General features: G+C 29.5%; 3 protein-coding genes across 3 annotated transcripts; all 3 read right to left on the reverse strand.

Moving 5' to 3' along the window:
* Positions 1-2085, reverse strand: LOC113376258 (AP-1 complex subunit mu-1-like; the record flags this gene model as incomplete). The annotated part of the gene is given in 5 exon segments (XM_026616166.1): positions 1-12; positions 79-855; positions 1015-1103; positions 1106-1299; positions 1985-2085. Coding segments are annotated over 4 exon segments (1053 nt in total), but the record flags the coding sequence as incomplete, so codon positions are not given.
* Positions 2086-2295: 210 nt separating this feature from the next.
* On the reverse strand, positions 2296-4986 carry LOC113378062 (zinc finger Ran-binding domain-containing protein 2-like). Its single transcript, XM_026618574.1, has 6 exons — positions 4726-4986; positions 4064-4222; positions 3814-3973; positions 3453-3584; positions 3207-3379; positions 2296-2450 (listed from the first exon to the last, which is right to left on the reverse strand). Exons 1-6 carry the CDS (start codon positions 4833-4835, stop codon positions 2435-2437), a joined length of 750 nt encoding a protein of 249 aa, XP_026474359.1. The 5' UTR covers positions 4836-4986; the 3' UTR covers positions 2296-2434.
* Positions 4987-8731: 3745 nt separating this feature from the next.
* On the reverse strand, positions 8732-19180 carry LOC113378064 (galactosylgalactosylxylosylprotein 3-beta-glucuronosyltransferase P-like). Its single transcript, XM_026618576.1, has 5 exons — positions 18971-19180; positions 11269-11423; positions 11087-11193; positions 9364-9547; positions 8732-9287 (listed from the first exon to the last, which is right to left on the reverse strand). The coding sequence occupies exons 1-5, from the start codon at positions 19077-19079 to the stop codon at positions 9180-9182; spliced, it is 663 nt and encodes a 220-aa protein (XP_026474361.1). The 5' UTR covers positions 19080-19180; the 3' UTR covers positions 8732-9179.
* Positions 19181-21482: the final 2302 nt, after the last annotated feature.

The raw sequence follows: 21482 nt of genomic DNA on the forward strand, positions 1-21482 counted from the left end.
TTCTTTACCACCCTTAAAAAATCATTATTAGTTAGTATTGTAGTTACATTTATCAGATGGATATGTCATAAAACTTACTGGAAATGATTTTATGGACCAAGTAAATGCATTCAAATCAGGAGCATATTTAACACTTCCAATTGTTGTTTTAAACTTCGGGGAATCTGCATCAGCTGGTACAGGAATCAGTATCTCCACATTATTTGCAGTTGACCGTCTTTTAAATTGTGACTTAGCTTTGATCATGTATTCTACACGGCTGTGTGCGTGCCTTTCAATTACTGATTCAATCCATATCAAGGGTTTTACATGTGTGTTAAGTCGATAAGACATTAACTCAAACTCTCCATCAGGAGGAATAAATGATATGGTACGATCATTTTCAAATCTAGATAATCGCACACATTGGTGAAACTTCACATCCTCAAGTTCCACAGATTTTGACTTACCCCTGCCTGTGCTTTCAAATAGAACTTTATCATTTAAGCCTAATCTTAATTCTGGCATTCCTGATAGATATACTCTCATTTTGATAGCACCGACAATTTCACTTCTTAGAACATTGCCATTTACATTTGCCAAAAGATTTACGGATTCTATTACATCTAAAAATACTTCATTTTTTCGGTACTTGACACCTTCTGAGCGCCATGATACAGCATTTGTAACTGCCATAGGAATACGAGGTTGAATTTCTAACTTATGCCCTTCTTGAGTAATATACTCTTGCAATATTTTGCTGTCAGTAGTTTGAGGATAACCAAAATCTAAAAGCTCATCTAGTAGTTCATAAATCACAACAAAATTGTCTCTTATGCTCTCTTCTTCCAGTTCCTTGAAATATTCTACCATGACCTACAAATGAAGTAAGAAATTTACCAAAATAATATAATATAGTAACTACAAAATTGTCAAGCGTGAAATAAATCTGAGAGGAGAATATGGATATTATTTTATCTAGTGTTTTGAACACTCTATAATTAATGTAACTTTCAAAAACATAAATGTGAATACCTGTACAATTTTATGCAAAAATACGAAAACAAGAGCAATGTTTGCATTTTTCTTTGTAGTAGATACTATATACAGATTATTTGTCTTATATATGCAAATATGCAATCTGCTGTTTGTAATATAGGTGTAACCATTCCTTCTTCCTCTTTTTCCATAAGAAGTGGCATAAATTTATCAATAACACCCAAATCAATGTTTCCTCGATAATTACGAGATATCAAAACCTTCCCCTTCACATCCAGAATATATACAGCCGAAGTAGACATGGTGCTCACTAATTATAAGCTAAAATTAAAAAGAAATTCTTAAACAATTAAGCAATAAAATTTCACCTTTTTTTCAATATGAGAAGCGTTCATACATACGAAATGAATATGTATCACTGACACAAAATGATGTATTACAGTAACTTAGAATAAAATTAAACTTTGTAAATTTCATTTGGTACAAGTATTTAATTTGTTATTGCAATTTACTTGGAACGTTTTGACAAAAATATTAAACTTTTCAGATATCAATATATTGTCGGTTCAAATTCAATGAATAAATTGTACCATGATAATTTGAAAAAGTAACAAAAGAAAATAATCAGAGCATAAAAATATCTATAAAATATAAACGGTCAATAAATTATAGGTGATTATAATGCAAATGACACTCCCTGAAATTCACAATCTTTAAATCATTGGTATGTACACCTGTATTGCAAGGTGTCACATTTTCAATCAGATTAAATATTGAAAATAAGCATTTAATAGATATTAGAAAATGATAATAATGATTACCGTGCAGATAATATAAAAATAAGCAGGTCTGTTTAATTAAAATCCCTTGCAAAAAATATAAATCATAAAACTTCCATAATTTTCCACAGTTTGACACGTTTTTTTATTTGCATCATACGTCAAGTTAAATATTTGTATTGCACAACATCAGTAGCTACACACTACCATCCGATTACTAAACATACCTAATACTGATTAAAATAACATTACTATAAATAATCTTTTAATAATAAAATACACAAATATGTGTGACTTTTAAATCACGAAGCAAGTCATACATATCAGGTCCTAGTTAAAATGTGTGCAACAAACTGTTAACTCGGCCATTTTGACATTTCTTATTCGTCCTTACGCTTCTGAACAAAAGATGGCCTCGTCGCACGATCAAGAGCAAAAATGCATCGATTTGAATTACAACATAAAATTCAGTGAACAATATGCATAAAATAAAATAAAATCAAACCATAACTTTCTTATATATGAAAATACGTCGTAAATAACATTTATTTAAATAAAATTCACAAAAACTACCTCTAGTTAAAAAAATACAAATAGTCATTAAAATTACAATAAAAAATTACAAAATTTATTTAAAAATCTGAATCATTACCGCAGTTTAGTCCATCCTTTTGTATCTAAAAAGCTTGCCATCTGTAAAAATAATAATAAGTTTCAAATGAATTAAAACAATTATGCACACAGAAGAGTATGTAACTTCCAAAATTTAATGCTGACACGACAAACATGAAAAACAGTAAAATAAAAAAAAAAAATCTTTAAAAGGTAAGTTAAAAATTTTCAATGATGAAGCAACAAACATTTTATGAAACAATGAATGTGTTGTTAAAGTATTGAAATATCAGATAAATTTTGGATGTAATATTTTTATTACAATTTCATCATACAATAAGCATGATATTAACATTTGTATTAACTTAAATATATAATTTGAAGGAATTTATCTCAAGATCTTTGAAAACTATGCATACTTCTGTAGCACATGTAATAAGCTTTGCTGATTAGCAATAGCATCATATTTATAAAAAAAAATCTTCATAAAATAATTCGAATGAATTTTTTTGTTATAAACATAAGTCAATACAATTTTATTTACAATTAATATATCTAACACTACCAAAAGCTTACAAAGGCCTAAAAGAGCAGTTAAGGCCAACCTGCGTGTCCTTTCAGAAAATATTACAATTTTGGAAGCCTAACAATTAATAATCGTTATTAATATAAATAACTTAGAAACTTCTTCTACTAGATTAAAAGTTCAATCAAACATTATCTTATGCAATTGTAATTTCGAGTGAATTAAGAGCACTGGAATGACATTACTTTAGCGCTTATATACATCTGCTAGTTCAGAAGTATTGCAAGGCTCTATTGAAATGTTCAAATTACCGTGCTTTAGTTCTTCTATTAAACAGATTATTCTCATTGATGGGAGATCTTGACCGAGATCTTGAACGAGAAAGTGTATTTCTAGAAAATCTCTCATTTTTGTTCTTCAAATTGTCTTTTGTGCTTTCAACATCATCTTCTCCCCATAAATCATATTTTGATAAATCACCGCCCTTAATAAAAGAAAGAAGCAATTAAAAAAATAAATTAGTAACTAATAAATAATTAAAATTAGTTCAACTCTACCTCTTCATCATCATCATCTTCCTCTTCTTCTTCATCTTCCTCACGAACTGCTGGCTTCTGAGGCGGTTCGTAATAATCCCTTTTCATTTTGGAATTGGAATATGAATCTCGCTTTTTCCTTCTGCGACCAAACTGATAATATCTTTTAATTTCATACATCTTGCAAAATGATTAAATACTAATATGATTTAGACACTAAAATATTGTCCATTTCATATACTAAATGCATGTAAGTTTTTATTAATATATGTGTAATTAAAATACTAAAAATGGACAATCATCTTCAATTTTTATGTGATTATGTTATATTATTTAGGAAGACATTAAATTAACATTCAATATTTACCTAGATAACAATTACCTCATCATACTCATTATCAGAATCATCCCTTTGCTTGTATTCAACAACTCCTCTGTCATTATAGCCTCCTCCCAAACCAGTTCTCTCTTCAACCTCAACAAATTTAGGAGCATTGCACATATTACATGTGGGACGGCGTGCCCAGTTAACATTGCTACATCTGTGAGTTTGTTAAACATGATAGGATATAATAAAAGTTATAAAAAACCTTAATTTTCACTAAAATTATTGTTATAACATTGTATCATACTTGCAACATTGCCAATCTTCAGCACTAAACAAACCACGAGATTTTTCAGCAGCTGCTTTGCCTATTTCTGTACCGAGTTTTTTCTTACTCTGATAATCACTTCGTTCTTTGTTACATCGATTGCAACTGGTTCTTCTAGCAAAATTGATGTTAGCACATCTAAAATCAAGAGAAAAAGCAATGCAATGGTTCCAATTTCAATATCAATGAATGAAATTATGTTAGTCTTGACAGATATAATTAAGATTAAATACAACATAAGGCTTATGTAAACATAAAGATGTTGATTACACTAATGTATATAAGTATAACTCAATCTTCCAGCAACATTTTGTGAACTCTTACACATCACAACTCCATGCACATCAATAGTGAGATAAAATAAACTTTGACATAACTATTTGTGAAAAATGTTATATCTAACTTGATAATTTGAGTGATAAAAATATATAAAACAAATCTTTGAAACCAAAACCCTACCATGATAACATACATGCATCTATTGACCAATTTTTTCATTGATTAAACTAAGTTTTAGAAATTCAGAAAGAAACGAAATAATAACACCTTGTACACAAAAATTCATTTCGGTGCACTACGTTTTATCGACGCAAAATATAAAAAACAAGCAAATGAAATTTTTTGTTTTGTTGTTTACTAACTGTGGATCACTACAAATCCAATCCCCTTCGCTCATTCGAAACGAGCTAATATTGGAAGATACTCCGGCATTCGCGGCAGGACCATCCCTTGGTGACTCTGCGCCTGACATTTTTGTTACATTCAAAGATTTTCTGAGATCAAACAAAATTCGAATAATGCGTAAAAAATATATATATATCTTCTCTTAATCTAAAATTTAGTCTTAAATGTCTAGAACGTCAATTGAAGCCAAGATAAACAATGTGACAAAACTAAAATGAAATGCTGCGCTTTGCAATCATAATACTTGGGAAATTTTCACTGTGAAGTTGCTGGCATGTTCTTTAAATAATTAACAACGCTCAGCCTTGCCCACCCTGTGAATAAACTCTAAGCAATGATTCAAACCAGCGACATAACGACCATAACGACAAAATTTAAATGTCATTTTGAATGAAATTTTAGTATGCATAAAGATCTCAAAATAACAGAAAACTAGTAGGTATTGGTATTTTGCCTTGAGGCTATTACATGCACCTACCGATATGTGTTAATAATCGACTTAATCAATAAAAAATAAATTAATTTATGAGTGATTTTCCGAGTGGATTTATTACACATAATTCAAAACGAACGAACACGTTAACTCGGAGTATTTTCTAAAAGCACATTTTCAAAAGTACTCATAGATAAATAAACATAAGCAAGTACTCTATCGTTATACCAAGTAAATCGTCCAATTTTAATTTTAACAAACGTAAAAAACTACTCATTTTCTCAAACTTTGATGAATTTTTAAACTTAATCTACTTGTTATAAGGCCGATGTATTTCAATAAGTTCTATAAGACCATGATATATATCGCTCAAAATATAGTTCCATAAAAATCGACTTACATTTTTTTTCAACAGTTAATTACAAGAAAACGGCTCGGTAGATTTTCATCTAAAACTATCAGTATCATTCCCAACTAATACCTTTCAAACAGTTTTTGATTTTTCAAAATCGATTCGGCAGTATGAGCTTAAATGTAGACAGAAAGTTTAACACTTTTTTTCAAATTGCAAAGAAACGGCTCGGCCGATCGTCGCACAAAACTGAGAAACGACAATCCTCATCGAGATGCATCAAACAAATTTCTAAAATCGGTTAAGGCGTTTTAGAGTAAACGTCGATGAAGAATCTAATTTTGATAAATGCCAAAAAATACGATACTAATTTTTGCAAACTTTGACGAATTTTTAAAGTTAAACGACTTGTCGTAGGGCCGTAATATTTTAGTATGATCTATAAGACTATGGTATCTACCGTCAAAAAAAATTCATAAAAATCGCCGAAATTTTTTTTTAACACTTTATTACTAGAAAACGGCCCGGCATTTTTACCAAAAACTAATCGCCACGATTCCCAACCAATATTTTTCGAGCGGTTTTTGAATTTTCAAAATCGATTCAGAATTGCGGGCTAAAACCACGAATTTTTTTTTACTTTTCTGCTATTTATAAAGAAACGGCTTGGCAGATCGTTGCACAGAACTGATGAACGCTAGTCCTCATAGACATCGAATGGCTTTTGAATTTTTGAAATGGGTCCAGCCGTTTTTGAGAAACGTCGATTTACGGCAAAAAATCTGTTCACATACACACACACATACTTTTTAAATTTAGTATTGACATAAAATATTATAAATGTTTACATTTCAGCAAGATATGCATATTATTGTTACAGGTTTTCAAACATTAGATTAAACTTGAAACTATTATTATAGTTCCAATTGCTAATACTACCGATAATAAATCAGAGTAAAATTTAAGCAAAACAATTGATGGATATGAATTTATACCCGCATGCCAATGAAAATTTACAACCATTTATCATAATGCAGAAAAACATATAATATATAATATAAATATAAGCAATAAGTTATTATTGTAGATTGATTTAAATCTTTATATAATTTATTACAGTGAAAAAAAAAACATGACAATAATATCCATAATTTATAAACTTATGAGAAGTATATTGCGTGTTTATTTAAACGAACTACGTTTCTACTTGAGATAACATTTATATCTTTCGAGAGTATTTTTTGGTTGTTTGTTTTTTAAATAGAAACTTAAAAAACCTATGAACTGTTATGGTGATAATTAACTACGTAGCATTTTCAGAAAGCAACCCAACTGGTTGACCTATATTTATATTTTTATTATTAAAATTTCTCTAATACTGATGATACATTTTTCATTTGATGCAGCAATGCCGAGGAAGAGCTATTTTTATATTGTAAACGTAAATTACACCTATATTTTCAAGTAAAATCACTACTGCTTGATATCAAGGTATGAAACCTTAGGTTGCAAATCTCTTCACGGAGAAGGCCTACGCGAATATTAAACGTAAGGAAGTATTTCTTTATGAATTTTTTTTTCCAATAAACCTATATTTATATGTATTTATTAAGGTGACCATATTTTTTTAATTCAAAACCGGGAAGGAAAATTTTAAGTATTAAAATCCGGGACGGGGAAATGCCATTTAAATTATATAGTTTGTAAGACTATATATTATTTATATTAATTAACTTTTAATAAGAACTTTGTTTCGACTATATGTATACTTTTTACCTACGATATTATATCTTATTCTTTTTGCTTTTGAGCCCTGTACAAAATTCTATACCACTTTCTTCATAATTAATTAAAAAAAAACAGCACTTGTTTCCTTGTTTTCATAATTTATAGTAATTTACATAAAATTTTCGAAAAACCGGTGCAATCCGGGACAAATATTGCTTTTAGAAATACCCGGCCACAAGGTGCAAATCTGGGACTGTCCTGGCCAAACCTGGACGTTAGTCACCTTATATTTATACAACAGTATTGTAGCAACATATCGAAAACGCGATATAAAATATAGTGAACAAGAATATTTTAAAAAATCCTAATTTCTAATTTTAAAAAATCAAGGTCTTTAGGATAATGATCAATATCCTAAAGATGATCAAACGTAATAAATAACAAAAACAATTTTTATTTTGAATATTTTTATTGAAAAGGTTAGGATTATCGTAGTTTAATGTCACACATCCTGTCTTCATACGGGTAATTTGCATTCACAAATTGCTTACAAATATTAACTTTGTTAACATATCACAATATAATATTTATAAATTAGGCCCAACTCCAGATACTCACATGGAAAGCAAACGCAAAATTCGTCAATGAAAGTTTTGCTCGATAATATCAATATAATAATCGGTGTTCCACATACATTGCCATTTAATTTTACTTCATCAACAAGTTATTTTTATATACATACACACTTGTCATGCCGTTTTATTATGATTGTCTAACGCATGAATTAATAGAAATAATTATAAATTAGGATAAATCAAAATACTATAACAGCACTGGATTTTTATAGACTTAAGTTATTAAAAAAAGGAAAGTGAACCTGCACCAAAAACCACCACATTTTCTATAAGTCCATTCAATAAGTTTAAGGATTAGTTTTCCCAGCCTCGGCAACCAGAAGCTTGTTATAGATACAGATCTAACTTTAGAATTCGATTTTCTTTATCTAGAAAAAAGTTATTACATGCATTATATTATATTAACAAATGGATCACAGAATACAACACATCTTTATCAAAGCAATAAATTTTTAACAGATTTACAGCTGCAAAGGTTATTTCAACTAAAATAAGATGGTCGATAAAATTTTGGATTCGAATCAGCATTTCGATAAAAGTGGTTTTCGATTTCGATTTTATAATATTTAGAGTTAAATATAATATTAGTAAATTTAAAAATAAATAAGTTCAAAAACTATAACAGCATCAAATTATTTCGGACCAAAATTAATTAAATATCGCCCAACAAAATAAATTTAATTTGAGACAAAAATCATTGAAAAATACTTTGCTAAATCATCATGAAAATTGCGAAAATTATTCGACTATGATTCAATTGTTGATAAATGTATTTTGTATTTGCACCAATACTTGAGCAAAAGTAATTTCTTGTTATCTTTAGAAATAAAATAACTAAATGAATGAATGTATGTGAAAACATTTGAATAGTTGCAATAATTTCGTATCAAAATAAACGATAATCGCTAATTATACTATAACCAAGTTATATAAACAACAAACCACGACCGATTATTTTGCGTTTGCATTCCACATGTATTATAAGTTGTTCTCGGCCCAATTTGATAACGTAATAAATATTACGCATTTAATAATTCGCTAAATATTCGAAGAAAAAGAGACGATAGCCTAATGCAAAATGAGTATATATGACTAAAATTTATAGTCGTGTTACTTAAGAATTTTAAAGACATTTTTTGGATCTGGAATTTTAAACTATGGTTAGAATTATTATTATTAATATCCTATGGTAATAGGAATCAACTGTAATTTTAATTATGTTTTTTTTTCTATTTGTTCGACTGGTTATTTTATGCAGAATTATCAGACAAGAATCTTCTTCAACTCCACGAGATTCGTATCAGAATATTTTTTCAAGTCTAAAGGCAAAGATGGTTCATTCTTCTTTGTTTGCGTATGCCATGCCAAGATCTAAAAAATATATTGACACAATTTATGTATTTGAATTTAAAAATATATGTATGTTAATTAATTAAAAATAATTCACCTTAGTGCAATTATCGGCCATTAGCTCGATATCTTTGGGTTCAAATGGTTTAAGACTAATCAAAAAGCCATCTTCTTCGAAGCCTGGCCTATATGGCATTTTGGCATCTGGACGCGAATGTAGAAACTCAACGTTTATCGCGAAACCAGCCATATCAACGGGAAATTTGCGATTAGCCATCCATCTGCCAAAAAACGCATAAATCATTAAGTTTTGGTTATTAAAATTATAAAGCCGTACAATGTAGAGTAATCAACTGAGATAACTGTTAGAAGTACAATCAAATATAGTATATAAGGTTGTTCGGAAAGTCACTTCGTTTTTTTACCACCAGAATTTAACTATATTTTTTGAACCTAACATCACATTTAAGCCCTGTAATTATTATATGATTTGAAAAAATATTTCAAGGCTTGAGTGTAAAAAATTCTAATCATTTACATGCAGTAGTTTTCAGATGGTCCCACTTTGCATACGGAAAGAATTAATCAGCATTTTCGACATATTTTACTCGTTTGCTATAGAAAAGGTGAAAATACTGTTTAAGACAAAATGAAATTGACTAATGTGCACGGAAATGACGTGTTGATAGTACGACAGTGCTAAAACTGATTTGCTAAATTTCATTCCTGGTATTTTGATGTCCAAGATGCACCAACTTCACGATTGAAAAGTACGATTGAAGCTGATAAAGACGCGAGAAAGGCATTAGTTGATGCAAATCGGCGAATAACAATACATGAGTTAAAATACATTGAGTTAAAATTTATTAAATTTAACAGTTTATGACTACCCAAAAGGTCTGGAGTTTTTCTCGAAACTCAATGTATGGTTCTCATAGAAAGAAACGTGTGTCGTCTCACTGGCGTCCGCGATTCGCCTCTGAAAAGTCCTGAAAATTGTCAGGTTTTGAAGCGAATTGCCACTAAAAATGTCAAATAGAATATAAAGAATACAATACACACAATTTCCAATGAAACAAAAAAGAAAAACCTGATCAAAACAGGTGCAAAGCTGAAATTTGCCAGACAAAGGTGATGCAGTATGTTTGGTAAAATTTTAAACGAGTTGTTCATTTTTCAGCTTTTCCGGGATAACATAAAAGTTAATTCGGATGCCTTATGTCATCAGCTGGATAAACTAAATGATATACTTCAATAACAAAGGTCAGAATTGACCCACAAGCAAGGTATAAGTCCTGCATCAAGACGACGCAAGACCTCACATAAGTTTGATCAATCGCCAAAAGCTTTTGTAGCTTTAATGGGACCCAATGACCCATTCATCATATTCTCCAGACTTGCCATCATCGGACCATTATTTGTTCCGGCCACTATTAAATTTTTTGGGCTGTAAAACCATTACCTCAAACCAGCATGTCAAAAAGCACTTTTATCAGTTTTTTGCCAATAACGACCAAAAAATGTATGTTCTCGGAATTATGCTAATTCCATAAATATGACAAAAGATGTTCGGCCAAAACTGCTAATACATAATTTATTAAAGTATTTGTTTATTGTTCGAAAATTGCGTGACAAAATGTCTATAAAAACGAAGTTACTTTCCAAACAACCCAATACATATAATAATATAGGGTTCGCAGATATATCTTTTATATTAAGGAGTACGATGTTTTTATAATTAATTTTATTTTATATTATTTTATATTAGTTTTCTTATCTTAAGAATCTTATAAATAATTGTTATAATTACTATCACTTACCCATCATAAAATCCTACAAGCGTTCCATTCTTAACTACCGGACTGCTCACCCCCAATTTCGTGATTAAACCTACAGGCCACATAGACACACGTTTCGTGTAGCGCATCTGCAAATTAAAAATGTTTAAACAATACATATACTATTATTATGATAATAAAAAAATTGTTTTACTTATACTGACTTGTTTGAAGAGTTGTAGATCATAAGTATTGTCATCATCGGCAAAGTAAAAAACGCCGGTTGTGGCGTTGGCGCGAATCCACTCCAAGCCACGATTTCGGTTGGAAACTCCTCGGGGTTTCACCGTCTTACTTTTATATTTCTTTGGCATCGGTGCTAAAATAAAATTTTATCATATAATCAACAATCAATTTTAACATAAATTATTAAATCATGAACACAAAAATATTTCATAATTTTATGTTTTCTATTAAATTCAAACCAAAAGTATAGTACAGGGTAAAATGAAGAAATAGATGGCGAGGCGTCATTTATACTAATGCAAACATACATGCATAATACACACATATGAACACATACAGATAATTAATAAAAAAAACAATCATAAACAAGAAACAAATGACACCTCTAAGTCATATTTACCAAACTTATGAGTTCACACGGTGTGAAAAAATAAAATATTTCATTTTGAAAAATCAAACCAAAATTAAAAATATATGACAACAATTTTGAGGTGTGAATCACACCTCAAAATTGTTGTCATATATTTTTAATTTTGGTTTGATTTTTCAAAATGAAATATTTTATTTTACAGATGTGACTGTTATACACATAATTTGTTCATCGTTTGTGGTAATTGTGGTTTTTAATTATATACATTGAAGATAAGACAAGAAAGGGTTCAAAACGTCTGTAAAATTCATTAAGAAAAATTTAAATCATAAAGAAAACTTTTTTTGTTATAGTAATATAAAATTACTCAGTATACATCTTTAACGATTTGAAATACTACTGCATGTTATATATATATATATATATATATATATATATATATAAATAGATATAAATAGATATAAATCATTGTAAAGAAGCTTTCATATCCGATATACAGACTTACAATTGATAGAAGAGATAATATGCAGGCTCTTTGAACTGAACACGCGTTAATTAATATCATGCAAATTATGCCATTTAACAAATATTCTAATACTGAAAATAATATTTTTTTCAAAGATTTTTAATTACATTATATAGAATTAATAAAACATTGTCGATTTTGAAGTCCAGCAAATAAAACGCGTTACCGCGTTTAGAATTTTTAAAATATAATTCAAAATTTCAGAATAGCAAGGCAAATGCTCTGGTCCGGGCTTAATATAATACAATAAGAACCCGTTAAGACGATTATGGTCAATACGATTTTTCATATAACACCGGTCCTTCCATTTAGAAACATGTCCCTATCCCGCTTAAGACACGTTTTCTAATAATAAAAGTCATCAAATTTACTTTTTTTTTTAATCAATATATTGAGTGATGACGTTTTTTGTCCATTCAAGTAAATTTTTTCTTTGATCATTTCTATCTTGGATCCTTGAATACCACGATTGGGTTTGTGTTTTTCAAATAATTTGTGTTGTAAATTTTTTATTTATCACTCCATTTTATTTTTATATCATGTGTTATTTACGTTGTTAGGTTTGAATATTTTCATTGAAATTTAATATATAATAATTAACTTCCCGTAGGGTAAGTTATAATAATTGCAAAAAAAAAACAAAAATAAATTTTAATATCTTTACGTTTTAAAGGTTTTTGAACATTTTGGCATACCTTGAAAAATGGGTGTGTGTGTGTGTGCGTGTAAGTGTGTGTATGCGGATACAAATTTTCGTCGACGATTTCGGGAACACCGATTAACCGATTTGAATAAAACAAAAAAATATTCGATTGATAAGGAGAAGTGCTGATTAGTTCCTAAAGGCAGGTCTAGCCGATCCGAAGAAACGGGACAAAAACAGCCAAAAACGGTAACTCAGTTTTTAAGAGAACGGAGCGTCCGATTTTAATAATTTAAAGAACATTTTACTTGTATTGACAAGATTAAAAACTGATTAAATTTTTGGAAAAGCAGGTCTAGCGGTTTCGGAGATCTATATTTTTTTTTAAAAAAATGCCATTTGGCGGTCAAATATGATCATTAGACTTATGCACATGAAATTATCGGATATTTTATGAAGCTAAGCAGTGCGTTTGCTTTAGAAAAAAAAAATCCAAAATACTTCAAAATAAAAAAAAAAAAATTCTAACTTTCAAAATTTAAAAAAAATTATCTTTTATACAGAATTTAATTTTTGGTACGGAAAGTTCCAGCTGTTTGCCTTAATGCATAATGCCATAACCACTTGTTATAATTTTAATAAGACACTCAAAAAGTGTCAAACTGGGACTCGAACCGTAAGAAAGTCAATTAAATTTAACATTTTAGGAAACAATTTGGTTTTCTTTCTATTATCTGGATGCCTATTAAAAAAAATCTCATGTTAGAAAAATTATATATATATATATATATATATATATATATACATTTCAAAAATTTATTGAAACTCAGAGGCGTGTGGTTTGCAACTATCCGTGCTAGATTTGATACAAATGAATTCTATGTTAAAACATCGATCAAAAACTTTCGTATAAATATCGGATTAAAAGGCACGTAAAGAACTCATACATCATATATCATACAGGCATAATCGCGAAAGCGCGATATTGTAATACTAACGATTTTTATTCGAATGAGGAAGCGACACGCTGCGTGCATTCACAGCCATTTCTACTGAAAAAATATTTTATAGACCACGCGAAGCATTAATTAACAGTCTAATTATTGATATTCATAGATCATATTTGTTCAATAAATTGAATCGCTGTTTTGTGTTGAAGCGATAGTGATAGATAAATAACCGGCTGCAGAATCGTATTTATAGAGTATTGCTGACACGTGCTCCATAAAGGCGTTGCATTTATAGCGCATATGTAAAATTAGTTTCCCAAACACCAGGCCATCGATGCATTGACAACAGTTTTGTCCACAAAATCCGATGCATTTTTAAATAGCACCACACTCATTAAAATAGCTTAGCGGTAGAGCTAAGCAAGTATGACCCATTTTTTTGAAAAAAACAAAGAACAGAAAATTATAATTATAATTAACAAATTATACCTAATAACACAGGTCCACAAAAAAGTTGTCTGTTTTGGGTATGTGGCATTTGTTTTGTAATGTAGTTTTAACCGCTGAGCACGAATCTAGAGTCAAAATTAGGGGTCAAATGGTGGAGAATTGAAAAAAATAAACGACAAAATCTCCGATGTAATCATTCTTCTCCATTATAATTAAAATCTTAAATAATTTCTGTCGTTTCCTGGCCTCTTTTACCTTAAATTACTATTAATTAATTTAAAGTCAAAATTTGGGGTCAAATGGTAGAAAATTGAAAAAAAGAACGACAAAATCTCCGATGTAATTATTCTACTCCATTACAATTAAAATCTCAAATAATATCTGTCATTTCTTGACCTTTTTTACCTTAACTTGCTATTAAATAATTTAAAGTCAAAATTTGGGGTCAAATGGTAAAGAATTGAAAAAAGAAGAACGAAAAAATCTCCGACGTGATCATTCTTCTCCATTATGATTAAAATCTTAAATCATTTCTATCGTTTCCTGGCCATTTTACCTTGAATTACTATTAATTAGTCTAAAGTCAAAATTGGGGGTCAAATGGTAGAGAATTGAAAAAAAGAACGACAAAATCTCCGATCTAATTATTCTTATCCACTATAATTAAAATCTTAAATAATTTCTGTCGTTCACTCGCCCTTTTTACTTTAAATTACTATTAAGTCTCAATTCAAAGATCTTCTGTGTGAGTTTATTTTTCTATAATTCAGCAGTAATTTGCAAACATATTTATTCCCCATTGGCCATTGGTTGCGATTGCAATTGAATATCTGAAAATATGTTGGCAAATCACTGCTGTGATCTACGAAAAAATAATAGATCATTTAAGTGAATTCTCAATAGTCATTTTAGGTAAAAAGAGTCAGGAAACGACAGAAATGATAAGATTTCAATTATTGTTGCCCATTGGCTGCAATTGCAATTTAATATCTGAAAATATGTTAGCAAATTACTGCTGTAATCTACAAAAATAAAATAATTAATAGATCATTTAAGTAAATACTCAATAGTCATTTAAGGTAAAAAGAGTTAGGCAACGACAAAAATGATAAGATTTTAATTATCATGCAGAAAAATTACCAGATCGAAGCTTTAGCTTTTTTTTTTTAATTTTTTCGAATTTTTGCCATTCAACCCCCAATTTTGACTTCGTGTTCAGCGGTAAAAACTATATTGGAAAACATATGCGACAGGCCCAATATAGACAACTTTTTTTATCTATTTTCTCGATGTTTCAAACGTTGTTCCGGAACGTTTGATACCAAAATTAGAAGAAGTATATGTATTTACATATATGTTGTGTCTATGAGAGCCAAAATTTGACTTCTTGTCGATGTTTTTTTTAAAAAGTCAGCACCTATTTCAAAAATTTCAAAAATCCAATGCGATTCGAAAAGTACTCGCGTTGATTAGAATTGTGCGACAATCGGCAGAGCCGTTTCTTTAGAATCAGGAGATAAGTGCGAATTCTTTTGTCCACGTTTAACCAAAAATCCTGAACCAATTTTAAAAATTCAAAAAATATGAAAATGATATTTTTTGGACTAGATAATTGTATAGTGCTGATTAGTTTTTTGTAGAGAAAGACGTGCTGTTTCTTTGTAATTAATTGTTGTAATTTTTTATGGTTTTGATGCATCTTTGTACGATGATAGAGTTCATGATTTGAACAAACATTTTAAAATGTTATACATTATATACTTACAAAAAGTGGCTTAATTATAGTCAAAATTTTAAATGTTACTAACTCTCAATTTTCATTTTCAAGTAACAAGTTCCGATAGAGACATTAATAACTTCTTTGTTATATGGTATCTTATTCAATAATACATTAGTATTGACCCAGTCGAGCAATTAGATGAAGTAAGTCATTCCAATTTGGATATTGCTTTATTAAATTTAATGGAAGTGATAACAATCCTTTGTAGTATTAATGCATAAATTATCTCACTCAAGGCTACTTACACGCAATACAAATCTACGAAGCTCCATATAGCCAGCTTTGTTATTTGCACGCGATACGCATTTTCTAGCCAACATATTAATACTCATTTTTGATTGGATTATCATGAAATTAACTGAAATAAGGATCAATCGAATAAAGAAATAGTTAGGAGATATAAGTAAAAGGTCTAATCCCAAATTGCGTGATCACCAAATGAATTTTAGTTTACCACATATACACAAGAAACACGTAACATAATTCAATCTAGCACAAATGTTTTTGAATTTTAATTATTTGACAATCATTTCTTGCACTTTGGATTTTTTTTGTTTTCATTATAAGCGGCAGAGCATTATATGTTTGCATTGTTCAAAAACTTTGAACAATGGCATCCATCCAGATAATTGAGAGAAAATTAAACTACATTTCTAAACAAATTTATTAGACTCACATATCTTTCTATAAACGTCATTTATAGATTAATTTGATTTTCAAATTAAATACTTTTTATTCGTTTTCGACTCGACACGTAAGGAAGTCTAACATTTTTTTTTTTTTTTTAATTTTTAGTAATATAATTGAGTTTCTTTCTATTATCTGGATGGATGTCTATACGGGAGTATATAACAGTGTTTGTAAATATAATAGTACGTGAATGAGTAATAGTATTTGCGTACATAATAGTACGAGAGTATATAACAGTGTTTGTAAATATAATAGTACGTAAATGAGTAATAGTATTTGTGTACGTAATAGTACGAGAGTATATAACAGTGTTTGTAAATATAATAGTACGTGAATGAATAATAGTATTTGCGTACATAATAGTACGGGAGTATATAACAGTGTTTGTAAATATAATAGTACGTGAATGAGTAATAGTATTTGCGTACATAATAGTACGAGAGTATATAACAGTGTTTGTAAATATAATAGTACGTAAATGAGTAATAGTATTTGTGTACGTAATAGTACGAGAGTATATAACAGTGTTTGTAAATATAATAGTACGTGAATGAGTAGTAGTATTTGCGTACATAATAGTACGAGAGTATATAACAGTGTTTGTAAATATAATAGTACGTGAATGAGTAATAGTATTTGCGTACATAATAGTACAAGAGTATATAACAGTGTTTGTAAATATAATAGTACGTGAATGAGTAATAGTATTTGCGTACATAATAGTACAAGAGTATATAACAGTGTTTGTTTGTTTGTAAATATAATAGTACGTGAATGAGTAATAGTATTTGCGTACATAATAGTACGAGAGTATATAACAGTGTTTGTAAATATAATATAGTACGTGAATGAGTAATAGTATTTGCGTACATAATAGTACGAGAGTATATAACAGTGTTTGTAAATACAATAGTACGTGAATAAGTAATAGCATTTGCGTACATAATAGTACGAGAGTATATAACAGTGTTTGTAAATATAATAGTACGTGAATGAGTAATAGTATTTGCGTACATAATAGTACGAGAGTATATAACAGTGTTTGTAAATGTAATAGTACGTGAATGAATAATAGTATTTGTGTACGTAATAGTACGAGAGTATATAACAGTGTTTGTAAATATAATAGTACGTGAATGAATAATAGTATTTGCGTACATAATAGTACGGGAGTATATAACAGTGTTTGTAAATATAATAGTACGTAAATGAGTAATAGTATTTGCGTACATAATAGTACGAGAGTATAGAACAGTGTTTGTGAATATAATAGTACGTAAATGAGTAATAGTATTTGTGTACGTAATAGTACGAGAGTATATAACAGTGTTTGTAAATATAATAGTACGTGAATGAGTAATAGTATTTGCGTACATAATAGTACGAGAGTATATAACAGTGTTTGTAAATATAATAGTACGTAAATGAGTAATAGTATTTGTGTACGTAATAGTACGAGAGTATATAACAGTGTTTGTAAATATAATAGTACGTGAATGAGTAATGGTATTTGTGTACATAATAGTACGAGAGTATATAACAGTGTTTGTAAATATAATAGTACGTGAATGAGTAATAGTATTTGCGTACATAATAGTACAAGAGTATATAACAGTGTTTGTAAATATAATAGTACGTGAATGAGTAATAGTATTTGCGTACATAATAGTACGAGAGTATATAACAGTGTTTGTAAATATAATAGTACGTAAATGAGTAATAGTATTTGTGTACATAATAGTACTCTCGTACTGGTTCAATTATAATTATTGATTAATTAAAATTATTGATTTTTGAATATTTGCTTTTAGAAAATACTCCGAGTTAACGTGTTCGTTCGTTCGTTTGCAATGATGTGTAATAAATCCACTCGGAATACTAATAATCACTCATAAATTAATTTATTTTTTATTGATCAACCTCTTGTGCCAATGCTAACTATATTTGTTTGGTATCAAATGATGAAATCGCTAACAAAAATCATGCTGGACTATGAAAAAAATCTACAGGCTGGAAAAGTTACGACTAATAATTAACCTTGATACAATGGCTTGGAGCCAGAAAACCACACACACATACATATCTGGGGCAAAAAATAATACAATCTGGAACAACACAATGGCATTGTTCCAGACATAAATATAATACAACAGTAAGATCCACTTAATCCACTCCACAGACCCCGTCGTGTCATACGAATATAAATAATAAAATTTCATATAACTCTTGAAATGAGAACATTGATTTACTTTTTCTAATAATCATCTTTACCTGTAAGATGGACGACATTCATGCCCGTCCTTTGAAGGTACTTTGTTACAAGAGGGGTAGCGACTTCTGCATCCTCGATGACCAGCCAGTGCAAATTCGGAACGTGCATCAGAGTGTGCGCCAACCTGGTCAAGTCGGCCAATTGTTCTGACCGCCTGTACGTTGGCGTTATGACGTACAAGGGAGGCACATCGGGTTTTGATACCTGGTCGGAAGCCTGATAAAGAATAATGTAACGTAATATAAGATATCATTATGTATCAGATATAAATTTGAATAATATTTGGTTTCTCCACCACCTGAAATACAACACAATTAATGCATGGCGTGAAAGTTATAAAAAAATATACGGGAAGTTATAAAAAAAATTATGATAAGTTTGACGACCAGTGAAAAGTAAGTAAATTTGAGTGACCAGTGCAGAGCAAATTTACTGCAAAGCGTAGCTTGCCGACGAATTTAGGCAAGCTACGCTTTTGATAGAAATCTGATAATTTTATGTTCACATATCAAATAATCATTTTCTGGCCCTTGTTCCGCCGTTTTTCCGAAACATATATATATATATATCTAGTTCTGTGCATTGTCAGTACAAACCAAATATTTTTCGAGTCATTCAAATCGGTTCTATCGTTATTTCCAAACCTTGACAAAATTCTAACATACTTCAAATACATAATACATATTTTTACCCTACACTCATTTTTTCTGCGATAAGCAAAATTAATTGAGAAGCGTACAAAATAGATAAAAAAAAATAATTTCGTATTTTGCGAGTGATTATCAAAATCAGGAAGTTCAATATCCATATTAGATTGAATTTTGTAAGGAATTTGTAAAAGCTTTATAAAATCTAGTCTAGTGAAAAATTATCAATAATAATTTTCAAAAATGCAATATTAAAGAACAAGATGTACAATAAGCCTTATGTACATAAGTTTTTGAGTAATAATTGTTTTAATCGAGTAATTCTTTGAATATTCATTATTTTATAAGAACTTTCGCTGATAAACGAAGCAGTACGACGATATGGGCATAACCGAAAACAAAAACTCCAATATTGACGATAAACTGCGTAATCATACTAACAAAGAAACTGTTTAAACTGCTTATCTAGTCCATACAATATTTTTTTAACGGAAATCAGAGCTTTTAAGTGTTCTATGAGCTGTTTTCAACGATGCTTATTTCTAGGTAAAGACGCTACTTAAAGACAATCCATCGATTTTCCTAACTATCTGAGGTAATGCTCTTATCTATTTTTGAACGCTATTCAAAAGAAACTAGACTTTCGAATTGTGATATTGCAACAATGCTCCGTAGGGATATTTTCACTTGAAAACATAATTCCATCGATAGTTCTGAGAGAAAACCGGTGCACTACTGCTTGACATCACATGGTGGGTATCGAACCTATGAGTTTTGATTATAAACGAAGCTAAAAATAAATTCATTTTTTGCACTAAAAGCATATTCATTTTTTGAGGAAACGGAGCGTCCGATTTGAATTGGTTTTGGAGATCCAGAAGAAAAAAGTTTAAGAAATTTAGGTCAAAAATGTTAATTACCACCAAAGCCCGACATTATGCAACTTTGATGTCAAATTTCCACTTGAGGTTGTAGATCTCAAATATAGCCTCAAGTGAAAATCGTCTCTTGTGGGTATAGTTGCATATACGAGTCGTATATAATAAAAATGTGAGCGAATACTTCGAGTATAGAAGTCATAAGTGGATTGGACGACTACTGGGTTGCCATCCATTCAAAAATCCATTTAATAAAAAGTCAAAACAATTACTGAATGTCCTAAGTGTGACAGATTGTAATAAAAAACAGAAAGTTAACTTATAAAAGACATTTTATAAAAATTTATATAGAGATTTTAATAATGGTTATAATATTTGTTTTCATTTCTATTGGTTCTGTACCAAGATTTGTAATGTTTAAAGTTCACATATAGTTCAAAGAAATGTCCTCGACAATTTTCACAGTATGAATCAACTGATTTGAAAGGGTTTCAAAATTTTCAAAAAACTAGTGGGTCGCATGGCATCGTGCCTTAAGGCAAATAGCTGGAACTTCCCGTACCAAAAATTATTTTTTTTTTAAAAGATTAACATTTTTGAAAAAAAAATTTACTTTGAAAAAATTAGATTTTTGAGAAATTATAAATTTTTGACAAAAACTTACTTTTTTTCGAAGAAAAAATTATTTTGAAATATTTTGGAAATTCTGAACTTTTTTCAAAGCAAACTACTGCTTTAACTGCATAGAGACGAAATATCGAAGCGGGTAAGCGCCGCGTCGCCGTCTAACGGATAAACATTGGTACGGAACCCATAGGAATGTAAACAAAATTTATACTTATTATTAAAATCTCTATAAATATCTGATAATTTGATGTGCATATGTCTGATGATCATTTTTGACGCCAAATGGCATTTTTTTTTTTACTTTTTTTACTAGATCTCCGAAACCGCTAGACCTACCTTCATGAAAATTTGATCAGTTC

The sequence above is a fragment of the Ctenocephalides felis genome, unplaced genomic scaffold, assembly GCF_003426905.1.
Source record: "Ctenocephalides felis isolate EL2017-DRISC unplaced genomic scaffold, ASM342690v1 CF-g0.4_SCAFFOLD_01886, whole genome shotgun sequence".
In the NCBI taxonomy this organism is placed as follows: domain Eukaryota; kingdom Metazoa; phylum Arthropoda; class Insecta; order Siphonaptera; family Pulicidae; genus Ctenocephalides; species Ctenocephalides felis.

What these genes read in the sequence shown, in the direction of transcription:
- LOC113378062 (XM_026618574.1), bottom strand. Translation starts at nt 4,835, where the DNA reads ATGTCAGGCGCAGAGTCACCAAGGGATGGTCCTGCCGCGAATGCCGGA. An exon ending in TGGATTTGTAGTGATCCACA is followed by an intron (nt 4,223 to 4,725) that starts GTTAGTAAACAA and finishes TCTTGATTTTAG; the next exon opens with ATGTGCTAACATCAATTTTG. An exon ending in AAGATGATGATGATGAAGAG is followed by an intron (nt 3,380 to 3,452) that starts GTAGAGTTGAAC and finishes TCTTTTATTAAG; the next exon opens with GGCGGTGATTTATCAAAATA.
- LOC113378064 (XM_026618576.1), bottom strand. Translation starts at nt 19,079, where the DNA reads ATGCACGTTCCGAATTTGCACTGGCTGGTCATCGAGGATGCAGAAGTC. An exon ending in GAATGTCGTCCATCTTACAG is followed by an intron (nt 11,424 to 18,970) that starts GTAAAGATGATT and finishes ATTTTATTTTAG; the next exon opens with CACCGATGCCAAAGAAATAT. An exon ending in TGGCCGATAATTGCACTAAG is followed by an intron (nt 9,288 to 9,363) that starts GTGAATTATTTT and finishes TATATTTTTTAG; the next exon opens with ATCTTGGCATGGCATACGCA.